Genomic DNA, 17,191 nt, shown 5'->3' with positions numbered 1-17,191 from the left:
AGAAGTAAGCTGACTGCGTTCAATGCATCTTAATGTTCTCAACTTACAGTGAGGGAATACTACAGTTCGAACTTCCAAAATATATTTGAAGGTGCTCTTTCTGACATTTGTCAAATATGATCTACAGCAGCTATTATCAAACTTTCTACTTTTAGGGACCACTTAAGAGGGCTGGAAAATACCGAGGCCCTTCAGTAACAAAATAGTGGTGGGTGCAAGGCAGACCAAGTCACAAAATGTCAGTGCGGGACGAAGCAGTCACAAAATGACATGAGATTTCATGATCTACAGGTTATGTTTTGTGCACTTCAGAGCACCTATCCCCCTCCCTAGCAGCAAAAATACAAGTAATAGTAAATGAAATGATTCACAAGTTGCTGTCCTTTCATGACAGCCCAATCAGCTGCCTAAGGAGGCCTCACTATACATAGTGGTGGGCACCCTATACCCATGTGATTTAAACCACAACACTGGGGATTCCATCACAGTTTTTTCTGTATTGGGCATTGCAGGAGTGGGCAAACTTTTTACTCCCAAGGGCCAATGCAGCAATGCACTCAGGGGCCACACGCCTTTGGGCAAGTCTGGACACACTTGGTCTATCACATACACATATTCACTCACTCATCACTCACACACACATCACCTTGGCTTCCTTGCCAGGGTGAGGCAGGGGAGGACCAACCCTGTTCTAACTAAGCAGAGATCAATTGCTGGAACACAATACCTATTTCAGTCACCAAAAATGGTATGTTTACTGTGTGTTAATTTTATTTTATTGTTAGCTAACTGGGAGGTTTGCTGTTAGGCAAAAAAGGAAAATAAGTACTTTCCACGCTCAACTTTTTGATTGCAAGGAAGCACTTAACCTGCCTTGTAAAATATATATGTATATTAGGAAAGTCACAAAAGGCACTGTTGTAGACAGACAAAGTTGTATCAAATCTTACCAGTGATGCCAGAAGCACAATCCATAAGTGCTCATTGTACTCCCTCAACCACATTCCAGATAATAACCATTTCTACAGGCACAGTAACTGTGCTAAGGGGACTTTCCTAACAAGAAAATACTGAGTTCTGAGTTCTAGAAAGTTAGATTTTGCAACAGGCCACAAACTGCAAGGGGGGAAATGGAAAGAATATTACGCAATCTTTTAGCATGAGTGGGGAATCTCAGGCCCAGGGGTTGAATGTGCCCTCTTCACCCTCAAGAGCTTTTGCCAACCCCTGCAATTTCCCCAAAGACAAGAAACCCACTTACAAAATCTGTGGTTTCCCACATGCCCCTGGGTGGCCACTATGGGAACAGGATGCTGGACCAGATGAGTCATTGGCCTGATCCAGCAGGCCTTCCTTATTTTCAAATGCCTGGCTAAAATGTGTCCTTGAACTGTGAAAATGCCTTTTGCTCATCTAGATGGAGGATAGAGGTGCATGTGTGTGCAGAAACATCTGACTTGTGTCTGTCTGACATGTAGGTAAGAGTACAAAGGGAAGAGTGATATCTATTGCTCAGCACACTTTCATCTCTGCCCCTACCTACCATAGACATGCAAACCCCAGAAGATTGTACCCTGGACTGCTGTCTTAAAGACAGATTAGCAATTATATGCATTAGATTTTAATCTCTTTTCAATGCAAACAATTGCATATTTATTTCTTTGGATATACAGAATTATACTTTCTGTAATATGTTGTGCATACCTTTAATGTAAAAATTAATGGCATACCTACGTTCCCAATATCTATATGAGTACATAAACTGAAAATATGGCGTCAGAAATAAACACATCTTTCTATATAGCTTTTCAAGCAGGCTTCTAGTACAAATTGATAATGCTTTCCAAAAATAATGATCTTACTTTACCATGGTTTTAATTTGAAACTCATTTGGAGTTTTGCTTTCTGTTTGGCTAATTCCAAGAGCCATGTTCAAAGTGAAGGTGCCCCTCATTCCGCTCCAAATCAAAACAGCTCCCCAACGCCAATTAAATCCATAGCCAAGACGACTCAAAAAAGGGCTCAACACAAAAACAACCAAACCCCTGAATAAAATAAAAATAAATGCAAAAATGCATTTAAATCTTAAAACACTATGATAACAAACTAAGCAAACATTTAACAAAGCATACCCTGGTTAAATAACAGATCATGAACTTAGCCAAGGGGGGGTTAGGGGTTTTTTTCCTGGCTAATGGTAGCATGGCTTAAACTACCAGAACTACCTGAGGAATCACTGCTTCAAATTGTATGCCTTGAGGAGCTGATTCCATCTGTTTTTTCACTACACTCTTAAGAAGATGAGGGAGTCCAGCATTCTATATATACATATTTTTCTAAAAATTGCTTTGCAACTAACTGGAAGTACTCTCTCTTGTTGTCTAAAACCATCCTGAATTATTTGGGGTAGAGCACCAGTAATCTCTGATATAAGAGAACACATTCCCATTAACCTATGGTTAACCTATAGTTGGTTCTGTACATAATTCCCAACTGTTAGACCTCTGACATCACAATGACCTGTGATTGGCAGGTGGGTTGTCCTACCGAAGTTCATCCATGAGATGGCGTAATACAAACATCCAGCCTAAGCCAAAAATATTGCCCATCCCTAAACTAAGTCAATCTGTTCAGTGGGACAACTTCCACTCATCTAACAGAACTTCCCCCTTCTCTCCCCCTGCCTCCAAATATGGTCTGGGGTGCATGGCGGGAGAAAGGGGGGGGGAGTGAAATTCCACTGTGTTAGCAGAAGCCGTTCTGCTTGCTCAATGAGTTAGGTGGGTGCACCCCTATTGTTTCCTTTCAATATAATATGAAATTTGACAACGCTAGAAACAAAAAACCTTCGGTATGTTCAGAAAGTTGCTTCATTAGTTTAAATAGTAAAAGAGATTTTCCAGCTTAAATCTGACCTATTTAACACGTTCCACATTATTCTAAGCCTATTTTAAACCTATTAAAATAGAAATAACACAAATTCTGGGTGTTACATTTCAAGGTGTGTGGGGATTCATCTCTTTAACTTCACAACAGGGATAATAGGCAACCAATAATTAAGTCACAAGAGCATGGCTAAAACTGGTGTCAATTTTCAACAATCACCTTCCGGAACAAAAAGTGCTGAGCCTAACTATTAACATATACTTAGGCAATCAGCAATATAGTGGGACAACTGCGTATCCCTCTTCTAACTTACAAAGGTATGCAAAGAGAACATCAGATGTCTGCTCCTGCTGCAGCTGGGCTGTCCCTTCCCCTAGCACAGGGCCATCTAACACTAATTCCCCTAAGAGAAGGAATCCAGGAGATAGGGAAGCACACAGACAGGAAAATGAAATGCTCCTGCTCCTACTTCATTTGAAATGTGTGGTTTGTTTTAAATGTGCAATGTAACCATTGCATTTTATAAATGTTATGAACTGCTTTGAATACTCTAGTCAAAAACTAAGAGACAAACCTACTAAAAACCAAAATGCATAAATAAATATGAAGTCTTCCTTTGTACTGATTGGGTAACTGTAATAATTTCAGGAAACTGCAGATTTTAAATCTTGTTTTCAGCTTGGAAATACGTCAATTTGCACAAAGGCTATGAATTACCATGGCAATAAAGTCAAAGCACAGAATTGTTTTTCACAAAGGGAATAAATTTAGTATTCAGAAATCAGGTTCCAGCCGCCACTACATCTAATTCATATAAAATTGTCTACTTCAAAATTATTTTACATTAAGAAACTCTTTTCCAATGTTTAGTTCCCAATATTTTCACTTCAACAGTATTCAGCAACGCACATTACTTGTTTCATTAATGTCCTAATCATTAGGGCCCTGAAATAGTGTATAGGGGCTATCACCCTCTAACCTCCAAGCATTACTCATAAGGCTAGCTATTTGACAAATGCCACAATTCTCAAAAAGTTATTAAAACAGCCAAACTTTATATTCCTCAGGAAGCAAGGAAGCAAAGGCTCTTGGGCCACCTTAAGATAATTTTCATTCATACAATGCTTGTCCTCTAAAATCTCTGGGAGGCAGATGGGCAAGTGGTTAAGCAGGTGGCACTCAGTGCAAAGTCTTGTATATACAATATACACAAAATCTAGACAAACATGTAAGTATTGCTTACTAGTGGCTGTCCTCTAGTGTGTAATGCCTAAAGGTTAGTAGCTGCCAAAGTTAGTATCTGGAGGCAACAGCAGCAATAGCAGGGAAGGTGTGCCTCTCTGTTTCTTGTTCATCTTCTCCTTCACTACTGCTTGGAATGCCACTACAGTAGCATCCTTTAAGCCAGGGCATATGAATGTCAATCACACCAGGAATGTTCAAAGCACCAGGAAAAGAGGGTGTATATTCCAACCTTCCTCCAAAGGGGCTCAAGGTGGCAAGGATGAGAATCCCTCCTTGCTGCTACAATCACAGAAGTAGAAGCAACCAGGTGGTCTGGTAGAATGAGCTCTTCACAAAGAAGATTGCAATCCAAACTGTTAAAGAAGCGTGATGATGGCTTGGTTTGGAATAAGTTTCGAATAAAAGTGTGTTTTCAAAACTATGCCAAATTCATACTGCAAACTGGGTAATAGGTTCAGAGGCACCAATACTAGAAGTTCTGGTAAGTATAAGGACCTATTTATGTTCTTCATGGCTCCCATGCAGTTACTTGTGAGAGCATGTGTGCCTTGAACTTAAGAATTTTGGAAAATAATATATAATCTACGATCCTATACATGCATAAAAATTAAGTCCTAGTGAATTCAGTGTAGCTTACTCCCAGTTAAATGCATTTGGATTGCAGTCTGAAGAATATTAACAGTGAGCTTTGTGAATTGGCAGAAAACATCAATACAATAAGAAAAATTAAACAATTCTTACCTTGTAAGATTTAATGAAAGGTAGACTGTTATAATATAAAAAATAGCGCGAGAATTAAAAAATGGAAATGCCTTCTGAGCCAACACAATTCCCGTTATAAGGAATATCATAATGTGAGCCAAAAAGGTCAACATTGACCAGAACCTGTTTAAAAAAAACATTTGTTAAGGGGGGCTGACTATTAGCAAAGCTATAATTCTTTGCGGTATATAAAGTACAAAAGCATTCTCCCCTCACCCCAACCTCAAAATCAGTTTCTTACAAAACTTTCAAAGCATTTAACACAGTGAATATTTGATCAAACACAATTTTTTAGATTGTATTTTGGATTAGAATTCCACAAAACAAGCTGAAACTAGAGATAGGCAAAACCACACACACACACACACAGAGAGAGAGAGAGAGAGAGAGAGAGAGAGAGAGAGAAAGAGAGAGAGAGAGAGAGAGAGAGAGAGAGAGTGTTTCCTAGCAGGTAACATGAGATTTGTAGTTTGCTCTACCTCACAAACTCAGTTGAGAGCCAGAGGAAATGCAATCCAATCCAATACTCAACAGGAAATGGCCAGTGAACATGGGATTCGTATTATTTCTATCTACCATTTAAACTCAGAAGGGAAAGGAAACTACAGATTCTTTGCCTGTATATTTATTTATATTAATGAGTAGTTCGGTAGCTAAAATATAAGGTATTAGACTTGATATAAACATCTACAGGTTCCTTTTGCAATAAAATTGGTTACAATTTGATCTAAGTGTTTACCAGTTGGGGCTGTTGAGTCTGGCCATATATCACTGTGAAAGAACATAGACTTTCAGAAGGGTAAAACTACAAGTCTTAATCACAATGTAACTCACAGGCTCTCAATACAGAATACACAATGTGCATTTATAATATTATTCTATATTATTGTAGTTATAACATTTTAAAATCAAATGTTCACATTGCAAAAGACAAAAAAGACCTTCCTAATGGTACAGTTCAAATCCAATTTTATGTCCCCCAGGGTTGCATTTCCTTCTTTAAACTACTAAATGCTGACGACAGATCTCCTGTTTCATGTCTAGTTGCGTCTTCAAATCATTGAAAGATCTGACAGGAAATGTTACTTCTGTATTAATAAACCAGTCAGTTGTTACTCAACCAACCACCATGCTTTATTTATGCTACATTTTAAAAAATATTATTCAAAGCCAAAAAAATAATTTATTAATCAATTACCTCTTGTAGCTATTTCAAGTCTACCAGTGCTTAAGTACCATTTGTCACTGCGAATCTGGTTAACAATAGAAATTTTATGCACTGAATACTTAAAGTGCTTCTACAAGGCACTTTTAAATCTTCTACAAGGACTTCAATCCTATTAGTTCACATTCCTTATACAATATGTAAATGGGATACATTTAGCTACCACAGAAATTTTCAAAATGATTCAAACTGAAATTTAAAGATAAACACTTACTTATGAGCACTTACTTATAAAGAAATATATCCAATCCTGGACTAAAGCTTACAGTATCTAAAAGAAGGCCCAAAATACAAATAGCAATAACTCCAGACATTCCAAGCCATTCAGCTAAGGATAGAAAAAATAGGGAATTGTTATTTAAAAAAAACACTATTATTTAGTTTTATTAATGATTAAGCACAACTGTTTCAAATGCATTGCATTTGACAAAGACATTTAACTTACCGATGAAGAAAATAATGTATGCCATTGAGAAGCTTAGAATTATTTCAACTACTCCATCATTGAAAATATGTTGCAACCAGTAACTAACTAATCTTGAAGTAAAAAATCCCAAAGCGGTGCTTGCAAAAAATTTTAAAATCAACTTTATAAAAATTTCTTTAACTGTAAAAGGTAAAAAGAAAATAGTTATTTACAACCTGCTTTCCAATAGTTAATTTAAAGATAATTATAACTAATGATGCTAACTGATTGTACCCTGAACCCTCTTCTTCCTTGGAACCCAGAAGAACAGGTTGCTTACATGCAACTCTTGGTGTTGTTTTTTCAACAGTCATCTATGCAGTCATACATATTAGGTCTATGGATGCACAGAATCTATTCTGGAAACTTTTATAATTATACACTTATTTTTCATATATATCTATATATAAATAATTATGATTTTATATTTTAGACAAGAAAAAAAGAGCAATATGCAATAGTAGTAGTAAATTTTAAAAAAACCCAACCATAACCCCATACAATAGATCTGAGAGACAGAGTATTCCAGCTGAAAATGTTAACAGCTTTCAAATGAATTGTCTGTCCTGTTCATAGATCCTGTGCAAGTCCAGCCTTGGGAATTTACTTGAAAAGGAAAAGCCAGTGTTTGGACCAGTTTCAGGAATTCCATGTCTTTGGATATTGCGTTGGTGGACCTCTGTTATGCTCCGGCTGATATGTATGTGTAAAACTAATAAAATCGTACTAATTTGTGATGAAAGTATGCTTTTACTTGACTTCTAATGACTGACTTTGAGCTTTTGTGTCAGTTTCTCAATCAACGCTAGGTACTACACTTTATAGTTATAGTTACTGTACTCCATTGTAGTTCCTTCTAAATATATTCTCTGCTTAGATGTTTTAAGCAGTGCTGCCATCAGAAGGCATCCAATCAAGGACTTACTGCATGACCACATTCTTTAGCACTGCCAATTCTGGGGTCTATATTAAATTTTGTTCAGTGACCTTATTTTTTTCCAGGAAGATACCTTCCCCCCAATCAACAATTTAGGGTAAAACCACCATATATGGTGGTAAGTGCCAAGGTCCTTACAGCCCGTCCAGCAAGAAGCCGATGCATTGGTGCACATGTGTAACTTTAATGGATGAAGCTTACTCAGTGAGAAGTAGAAGCTGGAACTATCACTTCTGCAGGTAAGCCTTTTACTCAGCTTGTCCTAACAAGCATCATCTTCTCTGTAATCATTACCTCCCTGCCTGATATCAACTTTACAATGATAGAGTCAATCCCCACTGCTAGACTGACAGCAATAGTCTCATATTTGGAACATGTTCTGTCCCTCTAAAATGCCTTAAATAAAACCTTATCCTTCTTTTAGGTCTTTCCTGAGCAGGGTGTTAACTTCAAAACGTAAGCCAGCTTTCAAACAATAGCAACACCTCCATATTTAGTAAAACTTGAGACAACAAACTGACTCCCAAAGTACTTATTTTTCAACAAAATACCCTACAACCCAGCTTGATGTATTTCTTCCCCCTAATAATACTGTCTTGTGCCATATCCTTCAAGCATTTGTGTTGCTCTATCTGATGTTATCTATCCACATCCTGGGAAGCTCTGGTGGATCCAAGGCTTCCCCCAATCTGCACAACACCTACCCCTTTCTTCGCCTTGCCATCCACCACCTGAGGAACTGCTATGACAGCAGAGCTACCAGAGTGAGGACGGGACTGATACAGCAGACATCCCTTTTTGTGGGGTGGACCCGCTAGTGACGTGACTGTGCCTGTCATGTTTCTTTTTCAGCTTGTATGCCCTAGATCTCAACAGTTAAAAATAAGGCTTGTGGCATAATATGGATTGTATTTTTATGAGGGGGGGAAATACAGGAAATAATATACTTACTCAATTCTTGGTGAGTTTGCTTTGCAAGATCCCTATATAACTCAAAAATTATTACTGTTGTAGCATCATTAAACAAAGACTCGCCTTTTATTAAGTTGACAACTATTTTTGAAAGCCCTGAAAAAAGGGGGGAAGATAACAAAATAAACAAGTTCTTTTTTATTTTTGCTTCTTAAGTGGAAAGATACTATAACAAGACCAATAAGAAACGGGGGAATCAAAATCACATGATTAAGATATGCTTGTTTTTAGTGCATATATTCTTCTCAAACAATGAAGGAAAAGTGCTCTGATTCTCTCCATACAATTCCCATTAGCACTTCACCGTTAAGTCTGCCTATACACATGCAGCCATTCTAAAGCTCCCACAGTTCCCATCATCCTTCCATTCAAAAACCTTGCAGAGATGGCGGCTATGAAGTAGAACCGGATAATAAAGGTGGAATGTAAAGATTTAAGCCATTTACAATAGCACTTTGATTCAGCAGCTTCACAAAAATAGATTCCTCAGGCAAATAATATGCAGTAGTGCTCATCAGCTGTTCAAGAGGCAGAAGCTTGATTTTGTTTCCTCCCATGTTTCCTGTTTCTCCAAGAGTGAATATATTTAAATCATGACAGTTTATATCAGCCAGGAAAAAAAGACTGATTCGAATAAACTTTACTTCTTAAATTTCTTAAACAGTGCAAATCTGACAGCTTAATTATTTTAAATTACAGTCAAATAGCGTATTATTTACACTGTTGTTTTACTTATAACCAGGCCTTGCATCTCTTTGTTGCACAATATAAACTTTGCATACTTATTTAATCAAGAGAAAGAATGGCCTCAACATACTCCCATATAAAATCATTTTGTGAGAATTATGAAAATAAAAGAACTTGCAAACTAGATGATTTTGTCTTCTCTTCTTTCCAATAATGCTCCATTCTGCTTCACTTTATGCTAAAAATTATATTTCAAGTGAAACAAAATACCGTGGTACCGGTTCCCGAACTTAATTCGTTCCAGGAGTCCGTTTGACTCTCGAAACCATTTGAAAACCAAGGTGCAGCTTCTGATTGGCTGCAGGAGCCTCCTGCGCTCAAGTGGAAGCTACGTCGGATGTTCGGCTTTTGAAAAACATTCGCAAACTAGAACACTTACTTCCGGGTTTGCGGCATTTGGGAGTCAATTTGTTCGGCAGCTAAGCCATTCAAGAACCAAGGTATTACTGTACCTTAAAAATATGAGCAGGCTCTGTCTGCCTTCAGATTATCCTACAAACCAAAGTTTGGAACACTGGTAATGATCAGGTATAAGCCTTTCACTTGTGCAATCCCTCTTATTATTCCTGTGTAAGGAGAGCTGTGCCAAACCAAACTAAAGGCCCATTTAGTCCAACATCCTACTCTCACAGTGGCCAAAGAGATGCCTATGGGAAGCATGCAAATCCATGCATGGCACTATGCCAGGCTTCCTCAACCTCGGACCTCAGATGTTTTTGGCCTACAACTCCCGTGATCCCTAGCTAGCAGGACCAGTGGTCAGGGATGATGGGAACTGTAGTCTCAAAACATCTGGAGAGCCAAGGTTGAGGAAGCCTGCACTATGCTATACAACAAATCCCATCCCAGCAGCAGTTATTTGGAGGTAGTATGCTTCCAACAGTGGAGAAGACTCCAATCAATTTACAACCAATCACTGATTCAGGTTTGTGCAAAACAATTGTCCAAATGGTAATGGAAGCTTCTCAAGTCTTCCCTGTAGACAAAGGTAAGGAGCAAGGAAGAGAAGGGAGAGCACAAATCACTCACATGCCTGCTTGACAAACCATAGTTTGCTGTTATGTTCAAATCAAACCTGACTCCATTAGGGGATAATATCTTAGATGAATCCCCTAAGATGCTTGAAACTGTATCCTCAGTCAAAATTTAATGTATATTTAACGTTATAGTGACACAATTGACAACTCAACATTAATTCCATAAATACAAAGCTACATAGCTGGTTGTTCATCCTCTTCAAGTACTGGTTTTTGTACAGATCATATGGAAGGGAAATTATCATTCTATTTTTCTTTTTTGCCAGCTTTCAAGCATTTGCCACTTCAACCCCTCTCCTTTTAACCCAAATGTTGAAACATCATTGCAAAACGTACATTAGCTCACCACCATTCCACTTAACAGTCAATCCCACTTCTTTCTCTGAGATAGCATTCTACAGCTAATTGTTCTATTTTCAAATTGTCGCATTTTATTTCCTCAAATAAAACTTTATTTCTGCAAATACTCTGGTGTCATCTTTGTTGCTCCCCTGCTGAATACTTTACAAGGGAGAAACAGTTTTTCAGATGTGAGCAAGCCTGAGCAAGCAATGTACTGCCACATAAATGTATACACATATGAAAGAGTTCACTCAGGACAGCCAAAATGACTTCTAACTCTGGCCTCAATAATTCTACCGTATTTTTCGCTTTATAACACGTACTAGACCACAAGACGCAACTAGTTTTTGGGGGAGGAAAACAAGAAAAAAAAATCTGAATCTCAGAAGCCAGAACAGCAAGAGGGATCTCTGTGCAGTGAAAGCAGCAATCCCTCTTGCTGTTTTGGCTTCTGGGATAGCTGCGCAGCCTGCATCCGCTCCATAAGACGCACACACATTTCCCCTTACTTTTTAGAAGGAAAAAAGTGAGTCTTATAGAGCAAAAAATACGGTAATTTTATTTAACGTGTGTATGGGGGGCGGTATCTTTCTGCTCATGTCCCTAAACTGTCCATATCACTTCACATTTGTTTGTTACAGACTACAGTTAATTATCAATTAAGTAAGCTCTGTGAAGCTATATTGTAAACAGTACACTCCACATTCAAGTATTATAATGAATTCAGCTTATCAGAAAAATCAGTGTAAATACCTACCAATGTTTCTTACAGAAGCCACAGAAAGGATAGGGTCTGTTGTGCTAAGAATTATTCCAAATAGCATGCTATCATCCCAGGACCAATTATACTTATTAATTTTATAAGTTAACCATCCAAGGAAAGCACAGTTCATCAAAAATCCAGGAACTGCAAGAATTAACACCTGCAATGACAATATATGTGTGTGTATATCAATCATTTGCAAAATAAAATTACATTAAACTCAGGTGGATAAGGCTGGAGATTTAATGACACAGTGCTATATATGACATGACAGTCAATCAGCTCATATGAATGAAAATGTAAAAAAGGTACTTGTAGGGTGATAGCCAACTAAGTTTTACTTGGAGCATTCTTGTCCAATTGTTGGTGCCTTTCATTTTCTCACTGCAAATTACGCACACACATACATCCAACATACATTTAATGCCCAAGACTTCCCCCAAAGAATCCTGAGAATTATAGTTTCCCATTCACAGAGCTACAGTTCCCAGTATCCTTAGCAAACTACAGTTCCCAGGATTGCTTGGGGGAAGTCAAATGCTTTAAATATGAATTGGATGTGTTTTAAACAAAACTATTTTCCTGGGAAATATTACTTTGGGGTTTGTTTGGACACATTTGTGTGTAATATGCAACTATATCCTTAATTTGAAGTTTGAAGTAAATTTCTAAACAGAAAATTGTATATATGTCTTACCTGCCAAAATGATTTTCGAAATATATAAAAATCCATCTCAAATGCAGCTGTAAATATTATAACTGGTGTAAACAAATGAAGGAAAAGTACAGGATCTATATCTGCAATGTTCTTCACAATAGGAATCTGGCAACACAAAATGAGTACAAGGAATTGTTAATTGTGAATACTTTTATATTATTTTACATATTTCTTCCCCGCCCAAGCATATGATCAGAGGGAGTGGAGAAAGAGTACCTAGATTTCTTCTGTACAAGGAGAATAGCAAAGGAGGAGGCAGGGGCATAGAAAGGGGGGTACGGGCCGCCCCGGGTGTCATCGCTGAGGAGGGTGACAAAAAACAACTTCCGCCCCCACCGCATGCCCCTACCTACGCCACTGCAGGAGCACTCTCCCTCGAGTGATTTCCAGAAACCAGAAGCATGGCTGCCTCCAACTTTGCAGGCAGAGCACAGCCCTTATGGCTAGTAGCCTTCGACAGCCCTCTCCTCCATGAATTTGCCTAGGCTGCCTCCTCCTCTCCGTCTTCCTTGCCTGCTCGCTTTGGCACAGTAAGTCTCTGCGGAGGAAAGCCACTTCCCTCTGCAGGAACTGGGAGAGTCCCAGCGCGGGCAGCCGGGCAGAGAGCGAGGCTACCCCTGGAGGCCAGGAGGGGATCTTCCTGCCAGCTTTCAGCCACCTGGAAGGTTTCCAAGGCTTGACCGGGTTGAAACGGGCTGAGGCTGCTTGGAACAGGTACAGTGGTACCTCGAGTTAAGAACTTACCGTATTTTTCGCTCTAAAAGATGCACCAGACCACAAGACGCACCTAGTTTTTGGAGGAGGAAAACAAGAAAAAAAAATCTGAATCTCAGAAGCCAGAACAGCAAGAGGGATCGCTGCGCAGTGAAAACAGCAATCCCTCTTGCTGTTCTGGCTTCTGGGATAGCTGCACAGCCTGCATTTGCTCCATAAGATGCACACACAATTTCCCCTTACTTTTTAGGAGAGAAAAAGTGAGTCTTATAGAGCCAAAAATACGGTAATTCGTTCTGGAGGTCCATTCTTAACCTGAAACTGTTCTTAACCTGAGGCACCACTTTAGCTAATGGGGCCTCCTGATGCCGTCGCACTGCCATCACGTGATTTCTGTTCTCATCCTGAAGCAAAGTTCTTAACCCGAGGTACTATTTCTGGGTTTGCGGAGTCTGTAACCTGAAGCGTCTGTAACCCAAGGTACCACTGTATTGTCGGGGGTGGTGTGGGAGTGAGTTAATACTTTTTGCTAGGTCTGGGTTTTATGACTGCATGGTAGAAGCTGCCTTTGGAGGCTTGCTGCCCTAAAAAGCAACTTTTGAATCTCTGCAATAAGCCAGAAACCCACCATCTGGCCCCATTTCTTCCCCTCTCCATAAGCGGGCTGCATTCTTCTTTCCACCATCAGCATACGTCCAGCCAGTCTAGTTGCTGGCTCCTATGGTAGGGAGCAAGAGCAATGGGGGGAGGGCTCGGGGAGTTGAGGGAGAAGAGTTTGGAGAATCACACTTAGGTGTAGCTAGGTGAGGCAGGGGGCAATGGACGTCACACTGCGGGGTCTGCAGCATGCCTGAGCCACTCATCTCTCCTGAGGGGGAGGCGGTGGGCGGACTGCCTGCAAGCTCCGCACTGCTTTTTTGAGCAGCACGTGACTTGCGACTGCCCACCGCCTCAGCTGCCCTACAGCTGAGGAGGCGGCTGTGGAGAGACTCCATGCAGCACATCTTGCCTTGGCTTGCTCCACCCCATGGGCGGCTCGCTCTGTCCCCGGTTGCAGGGCACGCGCACTGCCCTGGGCACCCGAGCGGCTAGCCTTGCCACTGGGAGGAGGACCTCCTAAATTGTAGAGTCGGATCCAGTGTTAGATGGGAAGCTGGGTGTCTGAAACTTTACCCTTGTGCAGTAGCTTTTAGTGTCCTCTGGTAAAACAATCTACAAATTAATTTTTACAGAAACAATGATGTTTGAAACATTTTTAAAATGATGAGTCCTTGGCTCAAGTTGGAATTGGGCTTGGCATACCATGCTCTTTCCTTAAAATATATGCAAGAAGCCTGTTTCTTCCAAGCTCATTTCCAAATTTCAGATCTCTCCCCAAACCCTCTCCCCTGAAAACCCATATATTTTGCTCTGCCACTTCTTTCAGTAGCAAACGCTTTTCAATCTGGGTATTTCCCAAGCTGAATGGCTTTGAAGTGGCAGAACCTACTGGCTCATCTTCAAGAAAGCAACTTGAAGAGGGGTCCACAAATCCACCTTGCCTAGAGACACCCCAAAATGCTAAACTGGCAACAGCAACTACTGTTATCCTCTGTAGGCTAGTAATGTGGAGACAATTTGCATAAAGACCTGGTGTCAGAGACATGCAGGGAGAGCAGAGATGGAATTGAATTTCCTCTCTCCTTCTGCCTCCTCCTCAACCTACTGTGTCTGCAACAGCACTTCATTTACAAAATATCAGTAAAATCTATTCCCTTATTAGTTATTGAAATGGGGGAAATTAATAGTTCTCCATTACCTGAGCTGAAAAATGGGGTATTGTTCCAATGCCAGTTCCTACTAAACATACAATTACCAGAATAGGAATTTTTACTTCTTTGATAATTGTTCGTAACAGGGCTGAGGGAAAAATATATTACAAATGTAATCAATACTACTGTTACATAATTTCAAGAATGTCAGTAAATAACTATAGTTTTATTAATTCAATGTTTCTTTATAAAAATGTTTATCAACATTTCTATAAATAAAATGAAAACTATCAGCTGAACACAATTTTTTTTACAAAATAATAAAACAGTATTAAACACAACACTGAACAATCATAAAAATTACTGACTTATCTTAAATGTTTAAACTACTGAACATGCCTGTTGACATAAAGAAAGTCTTCATCAAAATCCTATCACTAAAATTACAATTAAATTAGAGATTTATAAAATCTAAATCTTAGTGTCTCTGTTGTGTTTTATAAATTTGCTAGTTGTTTTGAGGAAACATGTTGAAAAATACGATATAAATTGACAGAATACACACACAGACACACACATAAACACAGTAGTATTAAAATAAAGATATATTTGATAAAAAAATTATCTAATCTCGTCTAGTAATTAAAGGTTTTGGAGGTAAAAACAGTTTGGGTCTTTTAGAGTTCAGAAAGTGCTTTGGGACAAATATTGCCTGCCCGTGCACTTGTTTCTATGCCCCCGCCCCCAGTGCCTGAAAAGCAATGGATTTATCAATAAATACAATATTACAAAGACAATATGTCTGGAGGACTTTTGTCTTCTGTAAAAGCTGTCCTGAACTTTATCAAACTCTAGAAAGAGGAGAATATTTCACAATAGCATTAAAGTACCGGTAATTGCATAACAATTTATACTAGAGATGAGAGCTGTATACCTTGTCATTTTTTTAAAAAGTATATTGCTTCTTAAAGAAATACAGAAACTTTTTGGGGAAGTAATATGCCTGTAGTTATTTTATTTTTATAATTCTGTACAATTATAATATTTAGAGTATGATATGTCTAGGAAAAGCATTTTTATCCCATTGATTTCAGTGGGAAGTAAACACTTCTTAAATCACCTATTGAAATTAATGGGACTTTAATTTGGCTGAATCATGACCATATTTATATTCTAATGTAATTCTGTATAATTATATAAACATATTTGTTATGGACTACCATTAAGGCAATAAGCCATTGTTTGATGTATAAGGATACAGATATAAATTGCACATAAAATATTATTAAGAGACATTTTTGTTAATTATATTGCACAAAGGGATGTGTCATAATGCCATAATATTTATTGGATTGCTTTCTTCTTTGTGACTGAATTCTACTATAAAGATTAAAATAATGAATAAATCATAATTTGAGTCACTTCTATAGAGGGAAAGAGAATTTCTCCATTTATTGCAACAAACTCATTTTTAAAGGAATAGTATTTAGATGTAACTATTTTCACCATTAAAATACAGTTTAAGAAATAGTGTATTAGATGCTAAAAGATCCCATTCATTCACCCATTCTAAACTGCTAAAATAAAGAGTATATGCAAATAATAGTTTAGCTCTCATATAAATGCAAAGTTCTAATTCAATAATGAGACTCTTATTACATCCTGAGTCATGAGTAGCATTTAAGGGCTTTCTATGCAGCTGCAGATATTTCAACTGAGTTATGATGATGATGCTTTCAAACACAGAACACAATATTCTCTGTAATATGGCAAGAAAGTTTAAAAGCAGTTTGTCTTCTTCAGATGGTTTGGCATTCAAATTCTCACTAACGGGATAGATTACCTGATGTGATACGGCAAACGTATATAAAAATGTGTGACTATTAAGGGAATTGTGTTTAATCCAGTTCATATGAATAACCCTTCATTCCTTCACTCATATTTCTGAGTATAAATGGCATTATTGTTTATGTTTAATATTTTTAAAGTGAATAGTTATAATAGGTTGATGGCCTGCGGCACTTAATTATTTTAATTACTAGCTAACTGCCATCTTTTAATTTTTTAGTACACTGCTATTATTTTTATTATATAAATTTATAAACCACTTTACTGCCTGAAATAATTGAAGCAATGTACACTATAAAAATAAGACTCAAAACTATGCGGAAAACCTCTAAAAAATAATGAAACAATATCTAACGATATACAATTAGCATTCCATAAATGATTGGGTCACACCGCAAGGAAGCCCTTCTTCAATCAAACTGTGATATTCCTAAATCTTTAGTGGTTTCTAAACCTATTTCCAAAAAATACATGACAACTGTAATGAAGTGTTCATAATGGGAGGTGGGTTATGTGAAAAAGAAGCTAGTCTCTCTCATTCCTTTTTAACATATCTAGTTCCAATAAGTTGAGGTTAATTTTCTTATATTATAAATCCAGAATCATTTAGAGAAATTTATGGTTGGCTATCTAACTCACATCAGAGATGTAACTGCTCTCACTACCGGATAAAGCAACAAGCATCACCTCTGTATTTGCTTCTTGGAACCATCCAGCCAGGTAGCCAGAGATGGTCTCTCTCATAACCTCTGTTTTGCAAGGCCACCCAAGACTGCTC

General features: G+C 38.3%; 1 protein-coding gene across 4 annotated transcripts in view; it reads right to left on the bottom strand.

The window, feature by feature from the left end:
• LOC310752084 (solute carrier family 9 member C1-like) overlaps positions 1–17,191 on the bottom strand; it is a 59,293-nt gene that overhangs the window by 40,448 nt on the left and 1,654 nt on the right. For all 4 annotated transcript variants that reach the window (XM_083591807.1, XM_083591809.1, XM_083591806.1 and 1 more), the window contains exons 2-9: positions 14,613–14,713; positions 12,080–12,205; positions 11,377–11,542; positions 8,473–8,589; positions 6,564–6,725; positions 6,347–6,446; positions 4,873–5,016; positions 1,868–2,045 (exon numbers count right to left, since the gene is read on the bottom strand). In XM_083591807.1, the coding sequence (XP_083447933.1) occupies positions 1,868–2,045; positions 4,873–5,016; positions 6,347–6,446; positions 6,564–6,725; positions 8,473–8,589; positions 11,377–11,542; positions 12,080–12,205; positions 14,613–14,713 (1,094 nt within the window). The remainder of the gene's footprint in view (positions 1–1,867; positions 2,046–4,872; positions 5,017–6,346; positions 6,447–6,563; positions 6,726–8,472; positions 8,590–11,376; positions 11,543–12,079; positions 12,206–14,612; positions 14,714–17,191) is intronic.

Source organism: Podarcis filfolensis, assembly GCF_964270895.1.
Source record: "Podarcis filfolensis genome assembly, chromosome: 1".
Lineage (NCBI taxonomy): Eukaryota > Metazoa > Chordata > Lepidosauria > Squamata > Lacertidae > Podarcis > Podarcis filfolensis.
Note: the sequence above shows the minus strand (reverse complement) of the source record. Positions and strands in the feature narration are given on the sequence as shown.